This window comes from Fusarium tjaetaba (genome assembly GCF_013396195.1).
Source record: "Fusarium tjaetaba strain NRRL 66243 chromosome Unknown NRRL66243_c0000113, whole genome shotgun sequence".
Lineage (NCBI taxonomy): Eukaryota > Fungi > Ascomycota > Sordariomycetes > Hypocreales > Nectriaceae > Fusarium > Fusarium tjaetaba.
In genome coordinates this window covers 236971-259730 of record NW_023501309.1, presented here as the reverse complement: position 1 = coordinate 259730, position 22760 = coordinate 236971, and the positions used below count along the sequence as shown (strand labels likewise).

Sequence of the window (22760 nt, the reverse complement as noted above, 5' to 3'; positions counted from 1 at the left end):
TATATAGTAGATTTTGCCTCGCCGGCCTTTGATAATAGTTAGTAGGTTTTTGTCGAGAACTTGCTATTTTATGTCAAAGTGTACAGCTACACTCGTTGATATATGCAAAACACCCATTATTGACATTGGCACTTCTAAGAGGTTTTAGTAAACTCCCTAGCCTTATATCTGCTGAATGAAAGGTAGGTCAACTACAATACAAGACTGCGAGGAAAAAAGAAGCAGTGCATAGAGTATTTATATCCTCATAAAGACAGCAGGTCTGCAAATAGGAGAAAGTACAGGGTAGTAAATGAGTAGATTTTTCGGTCGAGATTTAGCGTATTTTAGCCAATGGGGTTCCGATTTCACCTTTTACACCTTTCCGTGAACGGAATATCTACAGTGCTTATCTCTGATAAGATAAGGCTTGTGGCAGAACTGGTCTTATCAACGATGTTAACTCGACTATTCCACTTCATGTAGTGAAATTGGGCTAAGATGTATTTTACCAATGGTATAAGTGCTGCATTACATCATATTATAGAAATACACCAAGGTGAGTTGACAGATTGGCAGCAAATCACGTAAAACATTATAAAGTATTCTTTGAGTCCCATCATATTGAAGGCAATTAAATAATAGTCCAGTATAGTCAAGCCCCAACGTACATAAGCTGAGAAAGCAACATACTATGACAAGAATGACTTCTTACAAGACATATTACTTCCCAAGATCTTGGTTACCAATCGCTCCTTTCCCGATATAGCAGGAAGATCCTTCCATCGACAAGACAATAACCCTAAGACAGTGTGATCACTCTTAAACTGTCTTGCTTGCATCCTTTGGGGCATCACTTTTGCCGCGGATGATGGTAGAGAGATCGCCAAGAGGTAGCATGATGGGGAAGTCAACCGACATGAGGATAAGAGACCCGAACAAATACCATCCGATCAATGATATAGCGAACAACAGGCCCGCTCCGGCGTGCTGGCACTTGAGCGCGAGATCCGCCTTCCCTTGAGAAACGGAGAAGAAGGCAGCGGCAAGGCAGGAGACTATCACAAGGTTAGTGAGTGCTATAGGAGAGAGAGGCGGTTAAGCTTACAGCAAGGAACGAGAAGGAGGAGGATGGAAAACAGAGCGACATTTGTTCGAACAGCCGCTATAGTGTAGAATGTGCATAGGATAGCCATGCCAACCAGAAAGAATGAGAAGGTTGAGAAGAATTGGGGTTGAGTGAGGCCATTTGCAGCGGTACCATCAGTCGAATATGTGCTGTAGGCACCGGAGTCAGGGTCGATAGTAGTAACGAGGGTGATGAAGAAGCCTCCGAAGGTGAAGAAAACGGTCGACGGAAAGGTGTTTCCTGTAAGGCCGATGTTAGCTAAGCAATTGGAACAACGAGGCGTTAATTGTTACCTAGAATCCATTCACCAATGCCTCCCAAGATTAGAAGGAGGCCACCCAGGCCGAGGTAGGCACCGCTGTGATCTATTAGCTATTGGCCTTGGGCAAAGGGGTGATGGAACCTACACGTTCGCAGCGGCAGCAAAGCCGCCAGATCCCTGCCATCCAAGCAAGCCGATGGACAGTGGTGTGGAGCACAGCAAGAATCCCGCCAAAGCTGTACTGGTAAGTATCATAGGAATATTGAAGACAGTGCTACATACCAACTGGAGTAGGGTTGCCAAAAGTCTTTCGAAGATCTCCCTTGACCCTATTCTGTGGCTGAAGATACAGCTGCTCGAACAATTCTGGTGAGATGGGGATGCTCTGGGCTGTATGGACATGGTCCATCTCTTCCCCATCGCTTCGAGGCTTGCCATTGACACTGTTACGGGGAGACATGTTGAGGTTGGTATATGAGCAGACGCGTTCGTGTCCGAGCTTGGTAGGTAAGGGTTCTGAGAGGCAGGGGAGCTCAAGGTTGATGACGACGAATATTGAGGGGAAGCTTCAACACTTTATAAGCTGTAGCATAGCTACCAAGAAGGAATAGAGTTTCCATATGCCCGGCCCTCGGGGTGATGAAAAACAGCGGAATGGCTGGCATCCTCACACCAAGAACTGTTGATCTCCTACTAGCGTCTGTTCGTTTATTTTCCTTACGGTCTAGCTTGGGTTGATAGTCTGGGGAAGTGGGCTCTGTCTGGATAAGGCATGCGGAGATGTTACATTGGCTTCCATTCAGATCCACGCACAAGAGACAGCTAGGACCAAGCCAATCTAAGATCGCCCGAAATGCCGAATCGGCCTTGAAGTGCCGAATAAACGCGAACCTCCGTTATCACGGTTATCTCTGGTCCATGGATAATTAGAACCCGGGATGATGATCGACCCTGACTTCTCGATACGGTGATTTACAGAACACGTTGGCTTGCAGCCATATCTATAGACTATCGTCTGTGATAAACATGGGATTGAGATGCTTTGATATGCATTAGGCCTCACTCCATCACAAGGGAGACTTTACTAGTTCTAAATCAAGGAATGCTCCATCAAATTGACCGGGAACGTCAAGGACCCTCCTTGGCAAGATGATGCTTGGACACCAGAGTCCATGTCATCCGGTCGAGCGGCAGACTATATAAACTACAGACGTGTTGATCAAGAGCTATACCAGTATTATATACCATTGCCACAGCAAAAACAAGCATAGCCCAGTTGGCGAAGTGTTTAGAATAGTGCGACGACCAATAAGCGCAATCATGAGCTGAATGCGGAGCGGAGACGGGTCCGAGCTGCGGGATCACCCCCGCACTGCAACTCAACAAGAACCAGTCACGAGAAGACGTGATAGACTACCGAGATGGAAGATCCAAAAAGAAAGCATTGACATGGAGATCGTGGTACATTTGATAACTGGTCTGGTGATGAGATGAAAGTGGTTAGCTCGATGTAGAAGAAGACGGTGAGGGGATGCGTGCGGAGGTTGCGGATATCAAATTACCGATATCTACCTTTGATGCTAGTCAGGTGCTGTCACTACCGTGGGTAACAGTTATCCAATCTACCAATCTGATAAAAGTGCGGGTGTTTATTTGCCAGATATGCTTGCACTGACGTGCGCGCTTTGACGAAGAACGATACCACGTCAACGCCCAGATCGACAGATCAGCTAGATCCGGTGCCTTCAGCTTTGACATGTTCCCACTCACTGTCCTGAGTCAGTGCCTCATCCTCCGACTCCTCTTCAGGGAGCTGCTTTTCCAGCCCATCAAGAATAGCTTTCAAGCCATCCAGGACCTTGGGATTATTCACCCTCTGAATCCTGTCCTCTAGCTCCCTGATCTTCACTTTCAACTCCTGCGTTTTGACATCAGCCGGATCAACTTCCTCGGCGTCTTTCTCTTCTTCCTCCTTCGTCTCATTCTTTTCTTCCTCCTGCAGTTCGATACCGTCACCCCAAGCTTCCGCAAAAGCCTGCGCCATGTTGTGATCCTTGATTGCAAACACAATCTCATCAACGTATTCCCATCGCTCCTTTAGCTTTGACTTATCGTATTTTGGAGTGAGCACAGATTTCCAAGCTCTTGCTATTTCGCCAACGGGATTTCCGTGCGCGCCGCAGCCCCAAGCTCCAAGTACAAGCCGTTTGCACCTTTTGACCATAGCAATCCGCATAACGGCCCTCATCTTAGCTTGCGCGGTGTCGCGATCCTTCTTGTTGGCGTACGATGCCACTCCGTCCTCGTCAAGCTCGAATTCCGGGCCGCGGATCATCGCTGCCGTGATGCAGTCGACGTAGAACCGATCTTTCTTGTCTATATCATTCCCATCTTCATCTCTGAAGACCAACACCGTCGGAGTCCAAATCGAAGAAAGTTCGGGGAGTCGGTACCACTCATCCTTGAGAGAAGGATATAATGTAGTGCGCATGCACAATGATTCCTCCTGACTGTTTGCGCCGTTTAGAAATCCGCCTCCAGGGTTCAGAGGCGAACCCATGTTCAAGATGGCCACACGAGCTCTGGTATTAACAAAATCTGTTCTGACGCCCGTCGGTGTCTCAATATTGAGAAGGTCTCTTGCAGCAACAAGCGTATCGACTTCCCTGATTGAGATTCTTGGTGGTTTGAGCTTTGCCAAATCATCGTGGGGATCTTCAGCGCCTTCTGTAGATTTGCCCTTAGTTGCTGCATCACCCTTGTCCTCTTGTTTCTTCAAAAGCTTCCCGTATGGCTCAGGCAAGAGTGTAGTGTTGATAAAAGGTATGAGCTCTGCTGAACTGATCCCTTTCTGAGCACCTGGATATCCAGTGAGGAGGGAGGGGATAACCTTATTGATGGTTGCTTTGGCCTTTTTGGAGCGTGCATCCTTGCGAAACGCCGCTGGCGGTCGGCCGATAGATGGCTCTGTGCGTCCCATAGTAGTATTCTGCCACTCTAGCAATTATTTGTGAGATGAAACTAAGAGCTTTGCGACGTCGATGACTCAATTCGAGATTGTCAATTCGGGCGCCTTCAGTGGACACCTTTTGGTTGGGGACCTTGATGAGCACCAGCCCAGATCAGCGTACAACTACCTACAAAGGTGTTTTTGGCTTGGAAAAGATTTCGCGGCGATAAAGAACGCGAAAGACAAAATGATTTGTCAAACTGAGGCATCATGGAGGCGTCAAATGCGCAGACTGGATCGTCGCCACTGATGACTGCCTGACCTCGTCACATGATGACGACCAAAGCCGTTTTTCGGCCGAGACCTTGAATACGGAAAACACCAAGAACCCGACAAACTTTAAACTCACGATACCTGATACGACAATTGTAACATGATGATCTCGATATAAACCGATGAGATTGAAAGAGGATTCATGATGTAAAATTTAGCCACGCATTCATGGCCGCAGGTAGCCAGTCTTGGCATTTGTAACAAAGACATGGAACAGATTAACTCATAACAAAATCACATGAAGTACCACGTCTCAATATTTATAATTGCCAATCACTCTTGAGCCCAGCAACATGTGATCAGCCTTGCCAGCACATGAACAGACCCAATTCTATGTACAATCAAGCCTCGGTCGGAGTTTTGGTAGGGAACGCACGGCAAATAGTGGACTGATGCGATCCACAGTCGGCTTTTCTCGTATCCATTTCCCCCTACAAACTCCGTCGGACATTTTAAGCATGATACCAACAGCCCAAGCTTCTTATCTCTAATTAGCAAAACCCTTGTCTAGCACCTGTCAAAACCACGTTTCAGTGGATCCAGAGAAGAATTATCGAAAATGTCGGCGCAGTCAGACTGCGATTTCCCGACCCCCCAGGAGGGATTATGCAGATTTCGTCATCAAGATCTAATTACGTTCCTTGATACCCGCAAGATCGAAAGGTGCTAGACCCCCCTTCTGCCCAAATCTGCATCTCACCGCGCCCAAATCCGTCCTGTGACTCCGTCGTCACAGCAGAAATCACCTGTTGCTCACCCCGGCTTCGAGGCCCGCTCACCGGCGCTCCCGACGAAATGGAACCCCGATCTCGCCATATTATTATAAAGGGCTCGTCCTCCCGTCTTGGAAGTCCTTTTGAGGAATAGTATGAGCAATCATTGCAGATTCACAACATTATCATGTCTTCTAGACCAGATTTGCCTAGCTCTTGTGTGAGCGACGATGAAACACTACGACAAAAGACACCAGAGTCCAAACCGCGACATAGACCGCTTGTGAAACTTCTTTTTGACAGAACGAGAGTTGATCAGGCTGTTGAGAATCATAACTATCCTGGGTCAGGTTCCTTCGAGGATCCATTTGTTGTTAGCTGGATTCCTGATGACCCAGGTAACCCGCTCAACTGGCCCAAGTGGCTGAAATGGACCATCACCATGGTTTCAGCCGCAACATGTTTTGCTGTCGCGTTTAGTTCAAGTGCCTATACAGGTCAGTATTATAGCCCTCGCCAATCGATGTAGCTGACATGTCATATGACAGGTACTATCGTGCCGCTCATGATCCACTTCAAGGCCAGTCATACACTCATCACTGCTGGCGTCTCATTCTATGTCCTGGGCTTCGCAGTCGGACCTCTCCTCTGGGCACCACTTTGCGAAATCTACGGTCGACAAATCATCTTCATCATCAGCTATGGCTTGTACGTCGTGTTCAGTGCAGCATGTACAGCAGACAATGGCGTCGCTACTCTTCTAGTCCTTCGCTTCTTCTGCGGCACCTTTGGCTCATCACCTCTGACCAATGCTGGAGGTGTTATCTCTGATATTTTTAATGCTGACGAACGTGCTATCGCTATGGCGTTCTTCTCTTTGGCACCTGCACTGGGACCTAGCTTGGGTCCTTTCATCGGTGGCTATTTGAGTGACGGTCAAGGTTGGAGATGGGTAAGTTAACCATGTCCTAGTATTTAACATCATACACTAACCACATTCTCCAGGTTATGGGATTGATGGCCATTGTTGCCGGATTCTTCTGGGTACTCGACATGTGCTGTTGCCCGGAGACCTACGCACCCTACATCCTTCAGAACCGAGCCGACTTCTTGTCCAAGAAAACTGGCAAGGTTTACATCTCCATCTATGAACACCAGGGCAAGGCCGATCCGCCATCTGTCGTCCTCAAGAAGGCCCTCATTCGCCCTTGGCAACTTCTATGCTTCGAGCCCATCGTCCTTCTTCTCTCGATTTACGTCGCTATTCTCTTCGGAACTCTTTACATGCTCTTTGGCGCATACCCTGTTGTCTTCCAGCTCGAGAGGGGTTGGTCTGCTGGTAAGGGAGGTTTGGCCTTCCTTGGGGTTGCAGTCGGAATGATCAGTGCCATTCCTACGATTGGTCTCATCAACATATGGTACATGAAGGTCACGAAGAGGTTCGGTGACGAGCCTGTGCCTCCCGAGTATCGTCTCCCTGGATGCATGCTCGGCGGTATCTGTGTCCCTGTTGGCATGTTCTGGTTCGCATGGTAAGTTCAAGTCTTGGTGTAGTATATTCGTCTACTGACAATTAACAGGACGTCGTATCGTTCAGTCCACTGGATGTCTCCAGTAGCCGCTGGTGCCCCCTTCGGTCTCGGCATGTCTCTCGTCTTCCACAGCATCTTCAGCTACCTCATCGATTCATACACCATCTACGCTGCATCGGTTCTAGCATCAAATGCTGTGCTGCGATCTCTTTTCGGCGCCGCCTTTCCTCTTTTCACTAAGCAGATGTATGATAACCTGGGAACTCAGTGGGCTAGTTGTGTACCGGCTTTTCTATCACTCGCTTGTCTACCGATGCCATTCATCTTTTTCAAGTATGGTCCTGCTATTCGACAGCGATGTAAATACTCGGCAAGAGCCGCACAAGCGCTGGCTATGGCAAAGAAGGGCTAGATCTTGAGGGGTTCCCAGATCATTTCTTAATATTTTCAATTTAATCCTGTGTCTTATCATTAATGGACTAAAAGCGGCATACGGAAGGAGTTATTGAATCACTTTAGAAATAGAACACTACACTAGCCATAGATTATATAGAGTCAACTCAACTTTGTGCATTTTCTCCTGATTATCCCTTAGGCGACTGAGCCTTCTTATTCTGCATTCTGGATCGGTAGAGTTCTCGTGAGTCAGTGTGGTACAAGCAGCAATGATTCTATATCATGCGGGAACGAGAAAGCCTTTTCCTCAGTTCGCCGCAAAATTTCCGTCAACAGGAAATTAACGGGTCGAGTTTCTCACGACCTCATGCTAAGTAGCCACGAATGATCGTAGAAAATCTTCGTATTCTTAAATAACATCAGAACAAGCACTGGGACATCATCTAAAGAAAAGATTATGTTTGTTTTACACATTATAGCCCTCTAATGTTTATAAAGTTTGGAGACTTCAGAAGTCCTCAGCAGTCAAGCCAACATTCTTCACCTTGGCCAAGCGGAGGAGCTCTTGGCCAATCGATAGATCCATAACACCAGTACCGACACTCTTGTAAATAACAAATCCACTTTCAAGCCACTTAGTCAAGTCATCCGGGTTCTTGGTGTTCTTGGTCTGGAACAACTGGCCAATTTCAAGCATTTTATCCGTAGGGATCTCAGCCTTGACGAGTTCTCCAGCCTCTTGCAGGCAGCCCTCTCGGCTGTCGACTGCAACGGATCCACCATGATACCCCACGGAAGAAAAGGGTCCTGATGGATCAATGACTTGCTTCAGTAGCTCGGGGTCGATTTCTTGCATGTCGAGGCGGTAAGAACCAATCGCCGCGAGATACCTAGTCTTGCTCAGAGCCTTCTCGGAAGTCAGATATGACGCTGGGAAGAGAGGTTCCGTGCTTGGTGTTGTAAAGAACAAGACGTCTGCATCTACGACCAGAGCCTCCAAAGCGGCATCTCGGTCATTTTTGGGGTCAAAGGCCTGAAGGCTGATATGCGATGGCCACGGTGACTGATCATTTGACTTGAGTGAGTCTATCAACTGCTGGGTCCTCTCCGCAGAACGGTTGACAATGGTCACAGACTTGATGTCCTTCTCCTTCAACAGAAGTGCCAATCGAATATGCCATAGAGCTTGCTTCCCCGCACCGAACACGACGATATTCTCTGTGTTACGTCTGAATCGATACGGCAGCATTGAACCCAGCGCAGTTCGGAACGCGGTGAGAGCAGCTGCATTGAGCGTTCCGATGGCTTGACCTCTAGCGTCGCACAGAGTCAAGACACTTTTGAGACCTGCTTCAGAAGGCTTGAGCTTTTCGCTTGGGGTGACACCGACGATCTTGACGCCGATCAATTGGTCGGTAGTTCCGGGCATGAACAAGCTGACTTGGCCATCTCGGTTGACGACTGCACGGTGAGGCTGGTATTGCTGTTCGTTGTTGCATGAGTATTGAATGAGGGCTTGCTCGAGAGCTTTTGCAAGATCAGCCACGTCAGTTGACGATAACGTATCGAGGATGTGGTTGACGTTGGCGTCTGAGAGAACTGTGAAAGGCATCTTGAAGGGCTATTTTGATGGCATCAGTAATGTGAGATGGGAGGAGTCGCTGGTGATAAGCCGGACGAAATCAAATTGGAGTTGGAGTTCTAATTAATGCCGCTATCGGATGCGGCCTCTATCGGCTCTGGCGGGGTCAAGCGGGGAAGCCAAGGCCTGATCGGGGCTGTCACTATCGCGAATGCTTTCCTATCTCAATTGCGCATAAATAAAGATAGACGATCGTCTTACACGAATATTGGAGTCATGTTTTATGAGTCTCAGTAATTGAGCACTATGTATATCTCTTATAGTAACTGCGCTATCAGACTACTCTCATGCCAGAATCCCATGGTTCCCCTTCTCATCTCTCTCTGTAATGGAAGAATCACTTTGGGCATTTTGAACTACTTCGGGCTCGCCTTCAACTGGGCCCTGGCCCCTCAAGCCCCGATAGACTGTCTTCAATTGAGGCCAACCATCAATGATGGGGTAGAAGCCCGCGACGAACATGGTTCCCCATACCCAAATGATGGCAATGACAATCCAAGCGACGAAGAATGTCTTACCAAAGACATATTTTGCCGCGTACATCGGAAGTGGCCTGGAATTTTGTCTGTTAGTCAACGGTATAATGGAGAGATAAGGGATATCTTACCAAAGAACCCAATGCCCTAAGAATGTAGCCGCAGACCAAATCGCCGCAAGAGTGCCCCAATGCTTGAGTTTGGCCTTATCGGCCGTGTAGCTAGCCACCTTTTCTTCGTGGGTTCTCACTTCTTCCTTTGTTGAGCCAACCTGGTCAAACGCAAGACGCTCATTTCTAAAGTCAGCCCATTGGTAATTCGCTGGCTTAATGAGCGAGATCACGACTGAGTACAGGGCGGGGCTCAAAGCCGAGGCGACAGTCCCGTAAACACAAGGAAGAGACTTTCCAGTGGAGGCGACTGTGACTTCACCGTAGAGTGACGATGCCGAGCCAAGCCAAACAGCGATGCCAGTGGCCATGCCCAGAAGAGGTGAGACGATAGCAGCAATCTTTGACTGTTTTCTCCACAAGATTGTAAAGACGGTTGGGAAGATACCAGGGCATGTCAAAACACCAAGCATGTAGAGAGTCCACCCGAGATCTACCTTGCCGTAGTACAGGGCAGTCGAGAAGGCAGCAGAGAACAGGCCGAAGAAGACCACGCCGATATGACTCCACCGAATGGCATCACGATCAGTTGCGCCGCGGTTGAAGTACTGGCGATAGATGTCGAAGCTGATGATGGATGACACGGAGATGACCTGAGCACTGATAGTTGAAGTGACAGCCATGAAAGTGATCAGCAGAACAGCGGCAGCACCGCCTTTTCCGGCGATTGCAATCGCGGCATAAGGCAATACAAGACCGTTCGAGATCTCCACTGAAGACATGCGACGAGGGTATGTCGGGAACCGTGGGGTATCCTCAAGGGCTAGAGCAGAAAAGCTCATCAAGGTTCCGAGGCACCATGGGATGGCAAAGTAAGCTATGCCGCCGATTATATATCCAGGTACGACGGCTTGGGGTGCAGCACTGAAAGCTTTGGCAAAGAAGCCAGTGTCCATGATGACGAGACCGAAATTGGCCAGAACGTGGATGATACCGAAGTATATAGCCTGAATGTTGTCAGCATGGACTTGGCGATGGCAAAATTAGCAACTCACGTCTTTACTAGTCATGGTCAAGAACGATCCATCGTGGTTACCAGCAACGGGATGGTCCTTCCCAACCTGAACGATTAGATCATAGAGGCCACCAGGTGATCCAATCTCGGGGACGAGGAATGCCTTGATGGTGAAGAAACATATGATGATCGTAATGACAAAGGTATGAAAGTAATCAGTCAGGAAAGTCGCTTTGATACCGCCGACAAATGTGTACAGTACGACGCCGACGGGTAATAAGAAGGTAGCGGCGATGATGTGAATGCCGGATCTGATTCGTTAGTCCTGATCACGTAGCTCCAGGAGAGGGAACTCACAACGCGGATATGGCAGCACTCGCACCCAACAGCATGTTTGCGATAGCGATGATGTTGTTGATGAGGCAAAGCCCAATCCAAACAATATGCCCCGACGTTCCATATCGTATACGGACAATCTCGAGTAGTGTATGCGCTTCGGGAACCCTAAGCTTACAAGAGATGCCAAGCAGAGCGAAGAAGACGATCATGGGCGAGCATCTGATAAAGGTCAGCAACTGCCAAGAATGATCATAAAGGCAAAATACATACCCAGCTGCAAACCAGAAAGGCCCAGCGACACCAAAGTTGTATCCAACAAGGGTACTTCCAAGCATAGCCGTACTCCAAAGCCAAGACGAAATAACAGCAGACGAAGTCAAACCAGTACCAACACTTCGATTGGCTGTCATGAACATCTCAGTCGTTTTGTTATCTTCACCGACAGTCTTCTTCAATATGTGAGTCAAAAACATCATGATAAACGCGATAAGAAATCCAATCGCGATAACGACGACATAGCCGACGGCTTGAGAAAGCGGAGGCTCAATGCCATTCTCGCTTGCGTCTGCTCGAACGTGGAGCGACATTTTGGCTAAGAATCTTGGGTATGTGAAAGATCCAGCAGTTCGGTTTGACGGCTCGGCATTTTGAGCTTGGGGGTCCGTGTGATAGCTTTATGTCTGGCGATCGGCAGGCACGAATCCATGTCGTTTGTATAGCTTTGATGATGCAATGGACTATCATTTGCTAGATAACTGCCGGGCATCAATCTGATGAACCGTGGAGGTCAGCGGGGGATCTCATTAGTCGATGGAGTTCCGCCAGACCGGATATCTTCCGAATTTCGGGATATAGTCCCTTTTTCCTATCTAGATTATATCATTATTGGTGTGCTTCAGAAATTTTGAGCTTGTGATAGGCGATAAGAGCTCTGTTCACATGTTCATGGGGTATGGCGTGAGAGCTTCTAGCGATGGCGATAGAGCCAATCGCTGTCACGTCATTCAGCAATTGTGTGGAAAAAGACGGAATAATATTATCCCCTCATTTATGGATCATTTATCTTATTCTCGCGGCAAATCATTGATTGCACTCTAAATTCGAATTGCTACCTCGTGGGTAAAGACAATCATGCCATGCATGTTATTCCCAGCTGGAATCATGTGAAGAGCTTTGGCAGCCATCGTATGCAGTGAGCACTGGGAATATTCAATGCCTGAGGACAAGATCCAGACTTAAAGGCTATTGGTAGACCTTGCATAATCAAGCTGTGACGTGAGTCCGCCAAGAAGCCCATGATCTTATAATTTCTTCTCGTCATCGTTCCATGCTGACTGAGGCTGCGCTGAGCATTTTGTGGGATGGGAAAAAAGAACATGTTTCCATCTTTCTGAATTCGCTGGCATTTCTATGGTCCATTTCTAATATCTCCCTCTAAATTCGACATACCTCTCTCTCTTATCGTGTCCCGTCACGGCGATCGGACTGGCGTCTGGGATCTTGACCTTTGTTGAAGCGAGTCTTAAGGTCGTAAAGATAGCCTGAAGCATACACCCTCTCTCGGCGGTGTTCTAGATGAAAGCTTGTATTCGTTTCGTTCATCTTTTGGTATGAGTCAAAGGCACAGAAGTCATTAAACGGGCGTTATCGCTCAATACTTCATGATACATTTCAAGAGTGGCCTGATCCCATACCTAAGATCTTGCCTTTTCAGCGGAGTCGAGAGAAACATACTACCTAGAAGGTTGAGAACTGTCAACAAATCCCATCATCTACCCTTAACGTTGCTCTAGAGAGACTTTTAAGAAAATGGAAAGGCTCTATCAGCGGCACATATTCGGTATATGCATTGAAGGCCTCGACGAGTCCGAACCTGGCGTTTCAGAAGCGAAATGGACTACATTGATCCAGTCAATGTCCTTCTAGGTTCTCTCTGCCGGAATAAGCTCACAGCCACAAATCTCAACTGCAAATAACACTTCTAGCCCACAACTTAGACAGTCAATGTCCTTCGACGATAGATAGTCCAGGCTGACAAGGGCCTAACGCTTTGCCTCTTGAGTAGAGACAAAGGTGCACTTATGGATGACCATGAAAGTGTAGTGCGATCTACAGTATAAAATTTATTTTAATAATCGTAGCTTTCTCAACTTTGCGCTTTAGCATCAAGCCTAATAAGAATGAATATTACATAGTAAGCGGGGATTTATCTACATTTCACATTCATAAAGAGAGCATAAAATAAAAGAAATCATGATCTCAAGCTGCAAAGGTTAGGGCATATATAGAATACAAAGGTCTGTACTATAATCCGTATGCTAATTCCCCTGATATTGCGTTATGCGGCTTTAACACAAGAATAACCTCATATTCTATCATACTACCCTTCTCAGTTATGCTCTGAAGAAATGTCAGCGTCCAATCAACAAGTATACTATGCTAATAATGGTGTGACCCACGAATAGTCCAGGTAACACGAGCGTCATTGCCATCGCCGCCATCACGCTTGATATTGTAGTCTTTGGCGGGAGTGTCACTGTATCCGTTGGAGCCACTGAAAGGGTTGTTGAATGTGAAATTGAAATCACCGGCGGCGCTGCCGTAAGTCACCCACCCCTGGTCGCCGGTCATGACTCCAGCGGACTCGGCTTGGAAAGACTTCTTGTCGTTAGGGGGGATAGTATTGGCAGTATCGGAAGGTCCAAAGTTCAAAGTCCATCGGCCATGGTCACACCCGCTACCCTTAAGGTTCAGCGTGAGCGAAGTGTTGTTGACGATGGTGCAATGGGTAGAGCGAGATGGAGCCATAATGAAGTATTTTTGCTCAATGAGGCAGTGTATGGGAGTAGATAATTATGCTGTGATGGTAGAGTGAGATGGAAAAGAATGATGAGAATGCGGGGGATTTAAGCTCTCTTTATACATTTCTCCTTCTTTCTTATTTACATAAAAGATACAACTCCAAGCATCTATGTAAATGGGAATCTCAACCAACGAGGCTGAGTTCTAAGCAGGCATCGTGAGATCGGTGTACCCAGCTGGCATAACTCAGCTCGGTTGATGCGCTGTGGCTTCGCATATCCTATCCCAATTAGTCCATATTTGACTCTCAGTAACTACGGAGTAGAGCGTCCTGTGCTCTTCAGCTGGCCACAACTCATTAGTACTGCTATAAAGATAGCAGAAACGGGTGAGACTTGAGACATGACGCTACTGGAAAGTCCAAGCTATACTATTAGAGTATTGCTAGCCAGCCAAATATCCGTATTCTAACCCGAAAAGGTGTTTCTCGCATGTTGACATTCTGGACACCTGACACCGTGTTTTAATATGGAAGCATTTCCGGCTGTTCCAAGTTAGAACAAGCCAAAATAAGCAGCATGCGGGATTAGCGCATGATCGAGAGTGATGCTAAGGCAAAGCTGGATGGTAAGAGCAGGGCCAGAGCTACAATTCTCAGTTGCCGTTACAGTAACCCCATCTGTCTGTTATCTATATTTTGCTTTTATATACAGCGTCTTGTTTTTATTGTCAGGACAGTTACTCAAAAGGCGGAGATGCTTGAATGTTGCAGGAATTCCCCGCCTTTAGACTAGTCTAGACAACCAGATTCAAATAGTTCCACGATAGCTCAATGCAGCCACATCACACATGATTCTCTCCAGTAGGTCATAGCGCAATCTTGGCGAAGACAAATTCTTGATACGTTCTTCTCGCGGACTGCACGGCAAGTGCCTCAGCCAGCCACAATAAACAAAGGCTCTAGATTCCATGCCTTCTATCACATTCCATTTCAGGGACTATTGAATCCATCTTGACTGTTAACATCTCATTCAAGCCTCTGCTTTAACTCCTAACTTGGAGGCACTGAAGGTTATATAGCAATGAAGATACTAATAATTTTTTAAATCTCGCTTCCAGATCAGGTTTCAACTACCCATATCACTTGGTTTAAGTTAGATGCTATAAATTGAATGCGAAGAGGTACATCCTAATTTGAGCTAATATCACAACACTGGGAGCCAACAAACACAGAATCAGTACAAATTGGTGTGTTTCAAAGGCTAAGCGTGCCGGAATCTGGCCCTTCACTTGTGAAAGTTCCTATCTCTGCGCCACAGAGACCACTTAGAAATCCTATCCACTCTGAGCTGCCACAGGCAATGAGAGCAGCGATGTTCTATTATCCATTCACCTTTCATGACAGTATGTGTCTCACACCGCTTTCGGCTCTTATCGATGACATGGATTGTAGGGCCCAAAATAATGTAAATCTTTTGAACAACTCAGCTTAGAGAGCCTCAGTTGGTCACTCTCTTCTCGTCTCGAAGGATTGGGAGATATTCTTCGAGCGAAGTACCATTGAATCTGAAATACCCTTCATCCATCTAACATAAAACATAATTGGCGCAACCAGAGGTGCGTTTTTCTGCACCAAGTTCCTTTAGCAGCTTAGCAACTCTTGTTGGCCTGTATTGTTTTGAACTTTAAATAGTATTTTTATATATCCTAGAAACAATGGGCTGGCACATATTACCCCATCCTTATTTCATGCAAAGTGACCATAGTACATATATGATAATTTAGTTTCGAGGTTCCAAGACTCTTCATGTCATGCTACGCGAGGCGGCGTGTACTTTTCTCGGTTTTGGTGTAGCAGAGTTCGTTGCAAGATACTCGACATTGAGAGGAAAGCCTCCAGCCGACTGGAACACCAACTTCACAGAACAGTTCTCACTTCAGGAATCAATTATATGGCCGAATTGCCTAACAAAGGCACTTTATTACATCTATTAGATTTCCTGGACTGAACTGCTAGTGATAAGTAGGCAGAGTCTTAACTTCGGAGCAAATCAGTTTCCTGAACTGCCACACAATACTCGCCGCGTTTTGGGATTCTGGAAATTCTCCCTTTGCTTTATCAGCCCTGCTCTGGGGAAACATGTAGTACTAACAAAGAATCTTCAAAAGATAGCCCGTGCTATAAGACAGTCGTCATACCTCTTCGCATTACGTTGCATACGTGTCGTTCCCGTCTCGTCCCATTGTGTAATACACGAGCAAAGGGGTTGGCTGAACTCCTCCGATTCTGCCGTCTTCATAGCCCATACATAAGTCGTCCTTCGAAACAGGCGCAAAGCGATCGACATAGGGATGTAACAGAAGTTGGTACTTCACAGCTCGAACTGGAGTTCCCGAACGCCATGTTGTGGGGTGCTGCAGATATCGTCGCACATGCCGCCCAATACTGACAACATTTTACGTCAATATTGATCAGTCACGGTAACGCTGAGCAAATCAAATGCAAAAACGCAGAGGTTTTAAAAGAGCTCAGCGTCTCCAGCCCAAGCCTCTTCGGAATTCGCCTAGTCGAGGAGAGATCACAGGTGAGGATGATGAATGTGCGATGTTTTGTGTAGCCAATATGGTGGCTCCCGATGTTGCTCTCGGGCCGGTCCTATGGGAGTGCCTTGACTTGGTAATTATAACTCGAATTTTGCTCACGCGAGCAGATACTTTACTTGGTTATGCCCGACTGACGTTGAGCTTGGATATCGTTCCTTACCGCAACAGGAAGCATGAGATTTGATGTCATTAAACCAAATCAGCCAGGAAATGATAAATATCTTGATAAAGACAGTCCTTTGTCGAAATGGCAACTCAACTCCCTCGATCCATTATCTGCAGATTATGTAAGGACTCGGAGTGAGCGAGCCAGAGCACCAACACCCATCGAGTATAATGAGCATGTCTACGACTTGGTGGGTGTGAACGCTCATCATCAGTTAGTTTTACGAGACCAACGTGCTTTGCACATGGACATCCGTATCGAATGCTTCCCTGGCCGTGCTGCCGTGATAGATGGTGTGCAATGGCAGGTCGACTATCTCGAGGCCATCGCAGATCCGCTGGACTTCGCCGTACCGCCTCGGCTTATTCTTCATCTCAGAAGATGGACACCAAAGGGTCAGATTCACCAATCGGTCAATGAGCCAGACAATCTCCGAGTGATCTTCCCTGGCTCAAGGGGCGAGCATACGCTTGGTCCAATCAAGCACGGCATTGTGCGTATGCTTCCTTTGGCATCTCGCCGACGAGTCCACAAGCCTTTGGCTCCAGGCATGACGTTTGAGGCCCGTTTGCGTGGACGTGAGCTCTATGGACCCTTTCAGATCGAAGCCCAGAAAGATGGCCAATTGGTAGCTCGACACGTCTTGGACGGGTCCCGTGGCGTCAAGTTCACCGTCGAGCCCCATGAGATAGCGCCTTCATACGTAAGGGTCAATTGCCCCGATTTTGGCGGTTGCTTCGATATCGACGCGTTTCTTTACTGTGAGGATAAGCTTCGATGTCGGGCTACAAGTGTCAAAGCCATCAAAGCGATGAGATTATCCACAAGCGATCGCGATCCCATGTTTGGTACGCTACCACGAGGACCATTACCACTTCTTACCAATGGTTTGGACCATCTTCTCATCTTTGAGAAGTTCATCCGGGAGTGCACAGTCCCTTCTCCAAAGACCCCTCAGCAACGCCGATTGACAATACTCAACCTGTCGATGTGCGATCAAGGCGACGCCAAGATTGTAGTCGACGCGTTGGTTGACTTTCGAAAGCACAATCCAGATGCGATGATGTCTGCCGTGGTATCGAAACTAGGACCTACGATTTATCAGGATACACCAGCCTGCAGGGAGTATGTCAAGCTTCTTGAGCGCAACCGAGTTCACATCGATATGTTCACTGGCGTTGACGGTCCGACGCGCCAAGTCGTGCACGCCAAAGCGATAGTCATCGATGACAGGACACTGTTCAGCACTGGTGCCATTGTAGATACCAAACCAATTGATAAGGCCGACTTTTCCATCGAGCTTCCACCAACAGCAGCTAAAGTCTTCCAGATCTACATGCAAGAAGCAATCCATGATGGCGTGGGTAACGAGCGTCGTGCTCATCTTGGATCACAGCTCGCTAGTCTGGGCGTCATAATAAACGACCCCATCGCGAGTTTGGCCTACATCAGTCGCGCGCAACATACACTGCTACGCGGTGCTCGTCGCGATCTACTTGTCAGCGTCTCCGAACTCGTTGATCCTAAAATCACCAAGCTGTTGGCGAGACGCGCTGCAAACGGTGTCACGGTAACGATACAAGTCCGTGAATTAGACGCGGTCTCATCAAGAATTCTTGCCCAAGCGACGCGACGCTACGGCGAGCGGCTGTCAGTGGAAGATGTTAGCTGGTGGGAGCCGCGACCGCACTACAACGCGATCATTGCGGACGATAGTCTCGCGTATCTGGGCACGTCGTACTTCTGGCCAACGCAGAGAAATATGATTCATCAAGGGCGATCGCTTGAAAATGGGGTTTTGCTTGAAGGAGAGGCTGTCAAGGTTTTGAGGGAGCAACTGGAGGAATTGCGCGATCGCGCGTATAATTACAAGAAAAAAGGCGACAGCGATCAAGCATAGCTACAGGTTGAAATCCTCCTTTCCTTGCGACTTCGTCTTCTGTTGTTGAATGTTGTTTGTTGGAAGTTGAGGAGTGCCAAGACGCGTCTTCGTCAGCCAATCAACGTCTCGATCAGGGTCAAGGTCGCGAACTGAATGACTCCTCGATTGAGTTTAGCGTATTGCTTTCATCTCAAGCATAACAACGACAAAACAAATGACATAAAGCCTAAAGGCTCATGAACATCATTAAAATGATCGAGACAGTATACATAGTGACTAATATTGATTGCATTTAGCTGTTATCTGTATTTAATGTCCTTTCATTAGAAACTGCGTGTTTTTGAGAACGCAATGACTGCCCGACACGCGGGAAAAAGCAGGTCAAAGATCACACATCCAAGCAATGTTAGTTACTTCAAAGCTGTACTCACCTTCGATTCAAATCCACACAATGTCAAAATACAACACAATATTTCGTTGGATACTTTTTATCTAACGTAAGTACCAATATCAGGGCAACGATTGTCTCATATCCAATGCCGTCGATCTTTTATTCTGGTCGCGAGTCCAGCTACCCTGCAGCGACAGATGGTCCGTGCCATGCCTGTAGACTCATCCACTGTTGACCACACGAAAGTCGTCATTCAACCATTTCGACCTACCGACCAGACGAAGTCCCCCAGTCGGTCGCAACAGACTCTTTTCTTCAAATGGCGACTGAAAGCTACAAAAGACAGCAGAGCTTTCAACATGACTCCGCATGTTCCGTCATCACTGTGTCCGCGCGTCAAAACAAACGCGACGAGACTTCAGATCGCGAAGCTCGTGGCCAATCTCGCCCCTCCAAGGCGGATCGACTTGAGGAAATCATCGGCATGAACTGACCAAATCGTGGACTGACCATCGTATGGTGTCGATACGAAAGGAAACAATGAGTGAAGTAGTCGGAAGCGATGACATATGAGCCATTTCTTGTTATGTCGCCGGCGCCATAGACTATGGGTGACTCGTTCAGCTCGAAGTCAGGCTCCCGCCCGTAGCCAAACGAAGTGGACAAAATTGTTTGACGACATTGTCTTCAAGTTCACTTTTACTGATGGGCTCCAAGTGAAAACCGCGGATAAAGCGGATGTCACAAGAGGTTGCAAGGAAAGTACTAGGATTAACAACTTTTGTTGATGCAACAGCCCAAGCAGTCTTGCATCTGGTCGACAACAAGAACAAGACGTCACGTAGTGACTCAATGTCACTCCCCTTCGAGCATCATTGCGTAATACACTGGAACCTGCCTCCTTTCTCAACCTTCAGCCTTCATTGTTACGTCTACTCTTCAGCCTTCAACTTTCAACTTTCAGCTTTCAACCTCTAAACACCAGGTATTTCTGCACTGACTCTCCCCTCCACCATCAACTTACTGACATGATACCAAGTTTCATTTCAGTATACTCGGTTCTTCATCATTCCAGTCCAGATAATCGCCTCCCGCAGAAGTCCAGTCAACATCACTTCTTTTCCCTTGACCCCCTTTTGGACCTTCGACTTCGCAGATATTCACTGTACAGAACTTCAACTCATCTCCCTCAGTGAATCTCTGTATCTACCACGCTGCCTGTATGCGGAACCGCCTACTATAACACTACATCACTGCCTGTACATCACCTTGACGATCGATCAAACTTCGTAGCCACAGGAACCCTCTACGAACAGAGTATTCTCTCAAGTCTTCTGTTCATTCGACTCCTACCAATATTTCTTCCTGTTTCCAACGGACCTTCAGGTATGTCAACCCTAAAATTATGACAAGTTTATGCTCGTCTCTTCTTCTTTTGCCCTAAACTCTTCACACTTTCTCAAATGCAGCCTAAACTCCTCCATTCATGATTCAGCTTTACCTAAACTTAGGATACTGCTCCACTCACCCCTTTTATTTTCCCGCTCACGTCTATGCTCATTGCACCCTCTTTAACCTCACCCCCTTATAAATTCTGCAAACGATCTAACCCCCTTCAACAAATCCTCTTCTCAGTCCTTCCATAATTCATTATAAACATTGCCATCGCCCCAACGTTAACATCATGAGCGCAGGTGATCCCACCATGCCGAACTCACCTACCAAGCCCATCAGAGCTCGGCAAGAGAAATGGCTTGACAAACAATGGGGAGGCAAGTCTTGGCTCCTCGACGACGTCCGCATCGCGCATGAGAACCCCCCTAAGCAGAACGAACTCAGTGGAAGTGCAGTCGACTACCTGGTCAAGATCACAAAATTTGCCCAAGACAAACGCATCGAGCTGCCATCCTTGTGGAGTCAGGTACCACCCTACAATGTCCTTTGGACCGGTGTTAGTCGGCATCCGAGAGATTCTCTCCGATTAACCAAGGAGATCGCGAGAGCAGCCCTCAGAAATCTGAAGGCAATCGTAAGCTCTCAAAGTGCCCAAGACGCTGGCGGCCCATCAGAGATAATCGTTCTAGAGTCTCGAGAGACTGAGCCTGAGGCCTGTATGTACGTCGGAAGTGACCACGTTGAAAGCGACAGCAGCGATGATGAGGATATCGAGCCCGTCTTATTGGTCACGCGAAGCCCAAGCGTCATCCTGGGAGGTTGCCCCGGATCGCCAGCCAAATCGCCAGTCAGATCACCAGCCAAGATCGCAGGCAACAACAACAAGAGAATCTCTCCGATCTCCATTTTCGCTTACCAGGAGTCCCGAGAGCAGAGAACTGCTTTATCGAATGCCGCCTCTCTACCCCTAACCCCTCACATGAAAACTTCTCGTCATTTCACACAACCACCAGCTGCCACTTCGTCCAAGCGCAAAAGAGAGAACGAAGCCAGCGCGATGACCCCACAGCGATCCACGAAGCGTGCCGAAACTTCGCAGGTAGAAGAAGAGGTGGTTGACCCAGCCACCACTATTTATAAACAGCTCACCAGCAACGTGAAGCTCATGGATGTCACGCTTCAATTCCTTACAAAAGCCCTCGTTTCTTGGTTTCCACTGGAGCAAGGCAAGGTCAAGATCCTCGACCCTCTCTGGTTCAAAGTCGACGGTACAACTGCTGGCCACAAGATCAGGCTCGACGGGTATACCATGATTTGCTTCCCAATTCATCACCAGAAGCCTAAGCATTGGACCTTGGCTATTATCGAGATCGACCATGATGCGAACTCAATGATATTCAATCACCATGATTCGAGCGAAGGCGAAGACCGGTTCAATGCTGTTTGCGAAAGCTTCCAGATATGGAATGAGACCGCCGGACATAAGTTCCAGCTGCGGTTCAACAATGTCACAGTCAGTTGCCCCCCTTGCCATAAAGAATAATGCTCACCTCTATCTATAGCCTTGTACTCCACAGCAGGATAACATCAGCTGTGGAATTCACGTCCTCTCCTGTCTACGACACGCCCTGACAAACAGACACTGCCCCCAATCGCTCAACCCGCATGCCGAGCGCAGATTCTTCATCCGAAAGATCAAGGAATCTCACTCTTACGATGGCGACTATCCCCTACAAGAGGTCAAGAAGAGATTCGAAATGCAGGAGCCAGGAATGCTAGCGGAATCAGTTCGAAAAAGGACCCCCGAGTCCCTCGAAGCGGATTGACACCTTGCGGCTATTGCCGCCGAACGTGCCGGTGATGGCCTAAGAGATGCCCAGGGCACGCTGAGCCGCCTTACAGTCGAGCAGGCCACTTTGGCCGAAGCGATAACTCGCCTGGAAGCTGCTGTCGAGACTAAACCCGAGCCCAATAGTCATTTGAGCCTCGAACCCTTGGATCGTCTGCGGGGTGACAGCCAAGATGAGCTTTTTGCCCACATGAGCCAATACAGCAAAACGCTTATGGATCAGAGCTTCGCCAATGGGTCTCAGATAGCGAGAAAGATCCTCCAAGATCATTATGAGGAGATCGTTGAGAAATTGAAGGAAGCTGAAAAGGATGTTGCCCAGAAACAAGAGGAAGTTGATGAGGCGACAAAGGATCGGGAGATCAAGGCTCAGATGTGCGACTTGAAGGAGAACATGAGCAACATTTTGAACCTGAATGGGTCTTCTCTTTGGGACAATTGGTTCGAGCGGACTTCAAACTAGCTGCAAAAAAACAAGGTGATTTGAAGGATGGTCTTGAGAGAGGTGGCGCACGAGGAGTGAAAAGCGGTTTCGGGTTGTGAATTAGAGTGAGATATTAGGCGTAAAAGTTTTTCTAATTTGTCCTTTATCTTCCATTGGCGCGTGAACCTGCTGTGGACGGCATTAACCTCCGCGATCTTTCAAAATGGAACGCCTGATGCCTCTAGAATCGCTTGGTACTTGGGTAACTATTCCTTAAATTGTCTAAATCTTTAGTAACCATTTCTTAAATTGTGTAATCCTTAGTTAACTATGATAATTTTCACTAAATATGACACAAGAAAATCTCTGAC

The 22760-nt window shown here is 47.6% G+C and overlaps 8 protein-coding genes across 8 annotated transcripts; 3 read left to right on the top strand and 5 right to left on the bottom strand.

Moving 5' to 3' along the window:
• Positions 1-801: 801 nt before the first annotated feature.
• Positions 802-1830, bottom strand: FTJAE_5953 (GPR1; the record flags this gene model as incomplete). Its single annotated transcript, XM_037352515.1, has 5 exons — positions 802-1037; positions 1088-1348; positions 1402-1466; positions 1516-1606; positions 1653-1830. The coding sequence occupies 5 exons, from the start codon at positions 1828-1830 to the stop codon at positions 802-804; spliced, it is 831 nt and encodes a 276-aa protein (XP_037207007.1).
• Positions 1831-3096: 1266 nt separating this feature from the next.
• On the bottom strand, positions 3097-4350 carry FTJAE_5952 (uncharacterized protein; the record flags this gene model as incomplete). The annotated part of the gene is made up of 1 exon (XM_037352514.1): positions 3097-4350. One exon carries the CDS (start codon positions 4348-4350, stop codon positions 3097-3099), a length of 1254 nt encoding a protein of 417 aa, XP_037207006.1.
• Positions 4351-5553: 1203 nt separating this feature from the next.
• On the top strand, positions 5554-7310 carry FTJAE_5951 (major facilitator superfamily transporter; the record flags this gene model as incomplete). Its single annotated transcript, XM_037352513.1, has 4 exons — positions 5554-5863; positions 5915-6318; positions 6372-6898; positions 6947-7310. The coding sequence occupies 4 exons, from the start codon at positions 5554-5556 to the stop codon at positions 7308-7310; spliced, it is 1605 nt and encodes a 534-aa protein (XP_037207005.1).
• Positions 7311-7802: 492 nt separating this feature from the next.
• FTJAE_5950 (uncharacterized protein) lies at positions 7803-8906 on the bottom strand (the record flags this gene model as incomplete). Its single annotated transcript, XM_037352512.1, has 1 exon — positions 7803-8906. One exon carries the CDS (start codon positions 8904-8906, stop codon positions 7803-7805), a length of 1104 nt encoding a protein of 367 aa, XP_037207004.1.
• Positions 8907-9221: 315 nt separating this feature from the next.
• Positions 9222-11463, bottom strand: FTJAE_5949 (DUR3-urea permease; the record flags this gene model as incomplete). Its single annotated transcript, XM_037352510.1, has 5 exons — positions 9222-9489; positions 9544-10529; positions 10578-10848; positions 10895-11095; positions 11147-11463. 5 exons carry the CDS (start codon positions 11461-11463, stop codon positions 9222-9224), a joined length of 2043 nt encoding a protein of 680 aa, XP_037207003.1.
• Positions 11464-13315: 1852 nt separating this feature from the next.
• FTJAE_5948 (uncharacterized protein) lies at positions 13316-13684 on the bottom strand (the record flags this gene model as incomplete). The annotated part of the gene is made up of 1 exon (XM_037352509.1): positions 13316-13684. One exon carries the CDS (start codon positions 13682-13684, stop codon positions 13316-13318), a length of 369 nt encoding a protein of 122 aa, XP_037207002.1.
• Positions 13685-16301: 2617 nt separating this feature from the next.
• On the top strand, positions 16302-18348 carry FTJAE_5947 (long-chain-fatty-acid ligase; the record flags this gene model as incomplete). The annotated part of the gene is made up of 2 exons (XM_037352508.1): positions 16302-16355; positions 16486-18348. 2 exons carry the CDS (start codon positions 16302-16304, stop codon positions 18346-18348), a joined length of 1917 nt encoding a protein of 638 aa, XP_037207001.1.
• A 2057-nt stretch (positions 18349-20405) lies between these two features.
• On the top strand, positions 20406-22428 carry FTJAE_5946 (uncharacterized protein; the record flags this gene model as incomplete). Its single annotated transcript, XM_037352507.1, has 3 exons — positions 20406-21629; positions 21679-21903; positions 21997-22428. 3 exons carry the CDS (start codon positions 20406-20408, stop codon positions 22426-22428), a joined length of 1881 nt encoding a protein of 626 aa, XP_037207000.1.
• Positions 22429-22760: the final 332 nt, after the last annotated feature.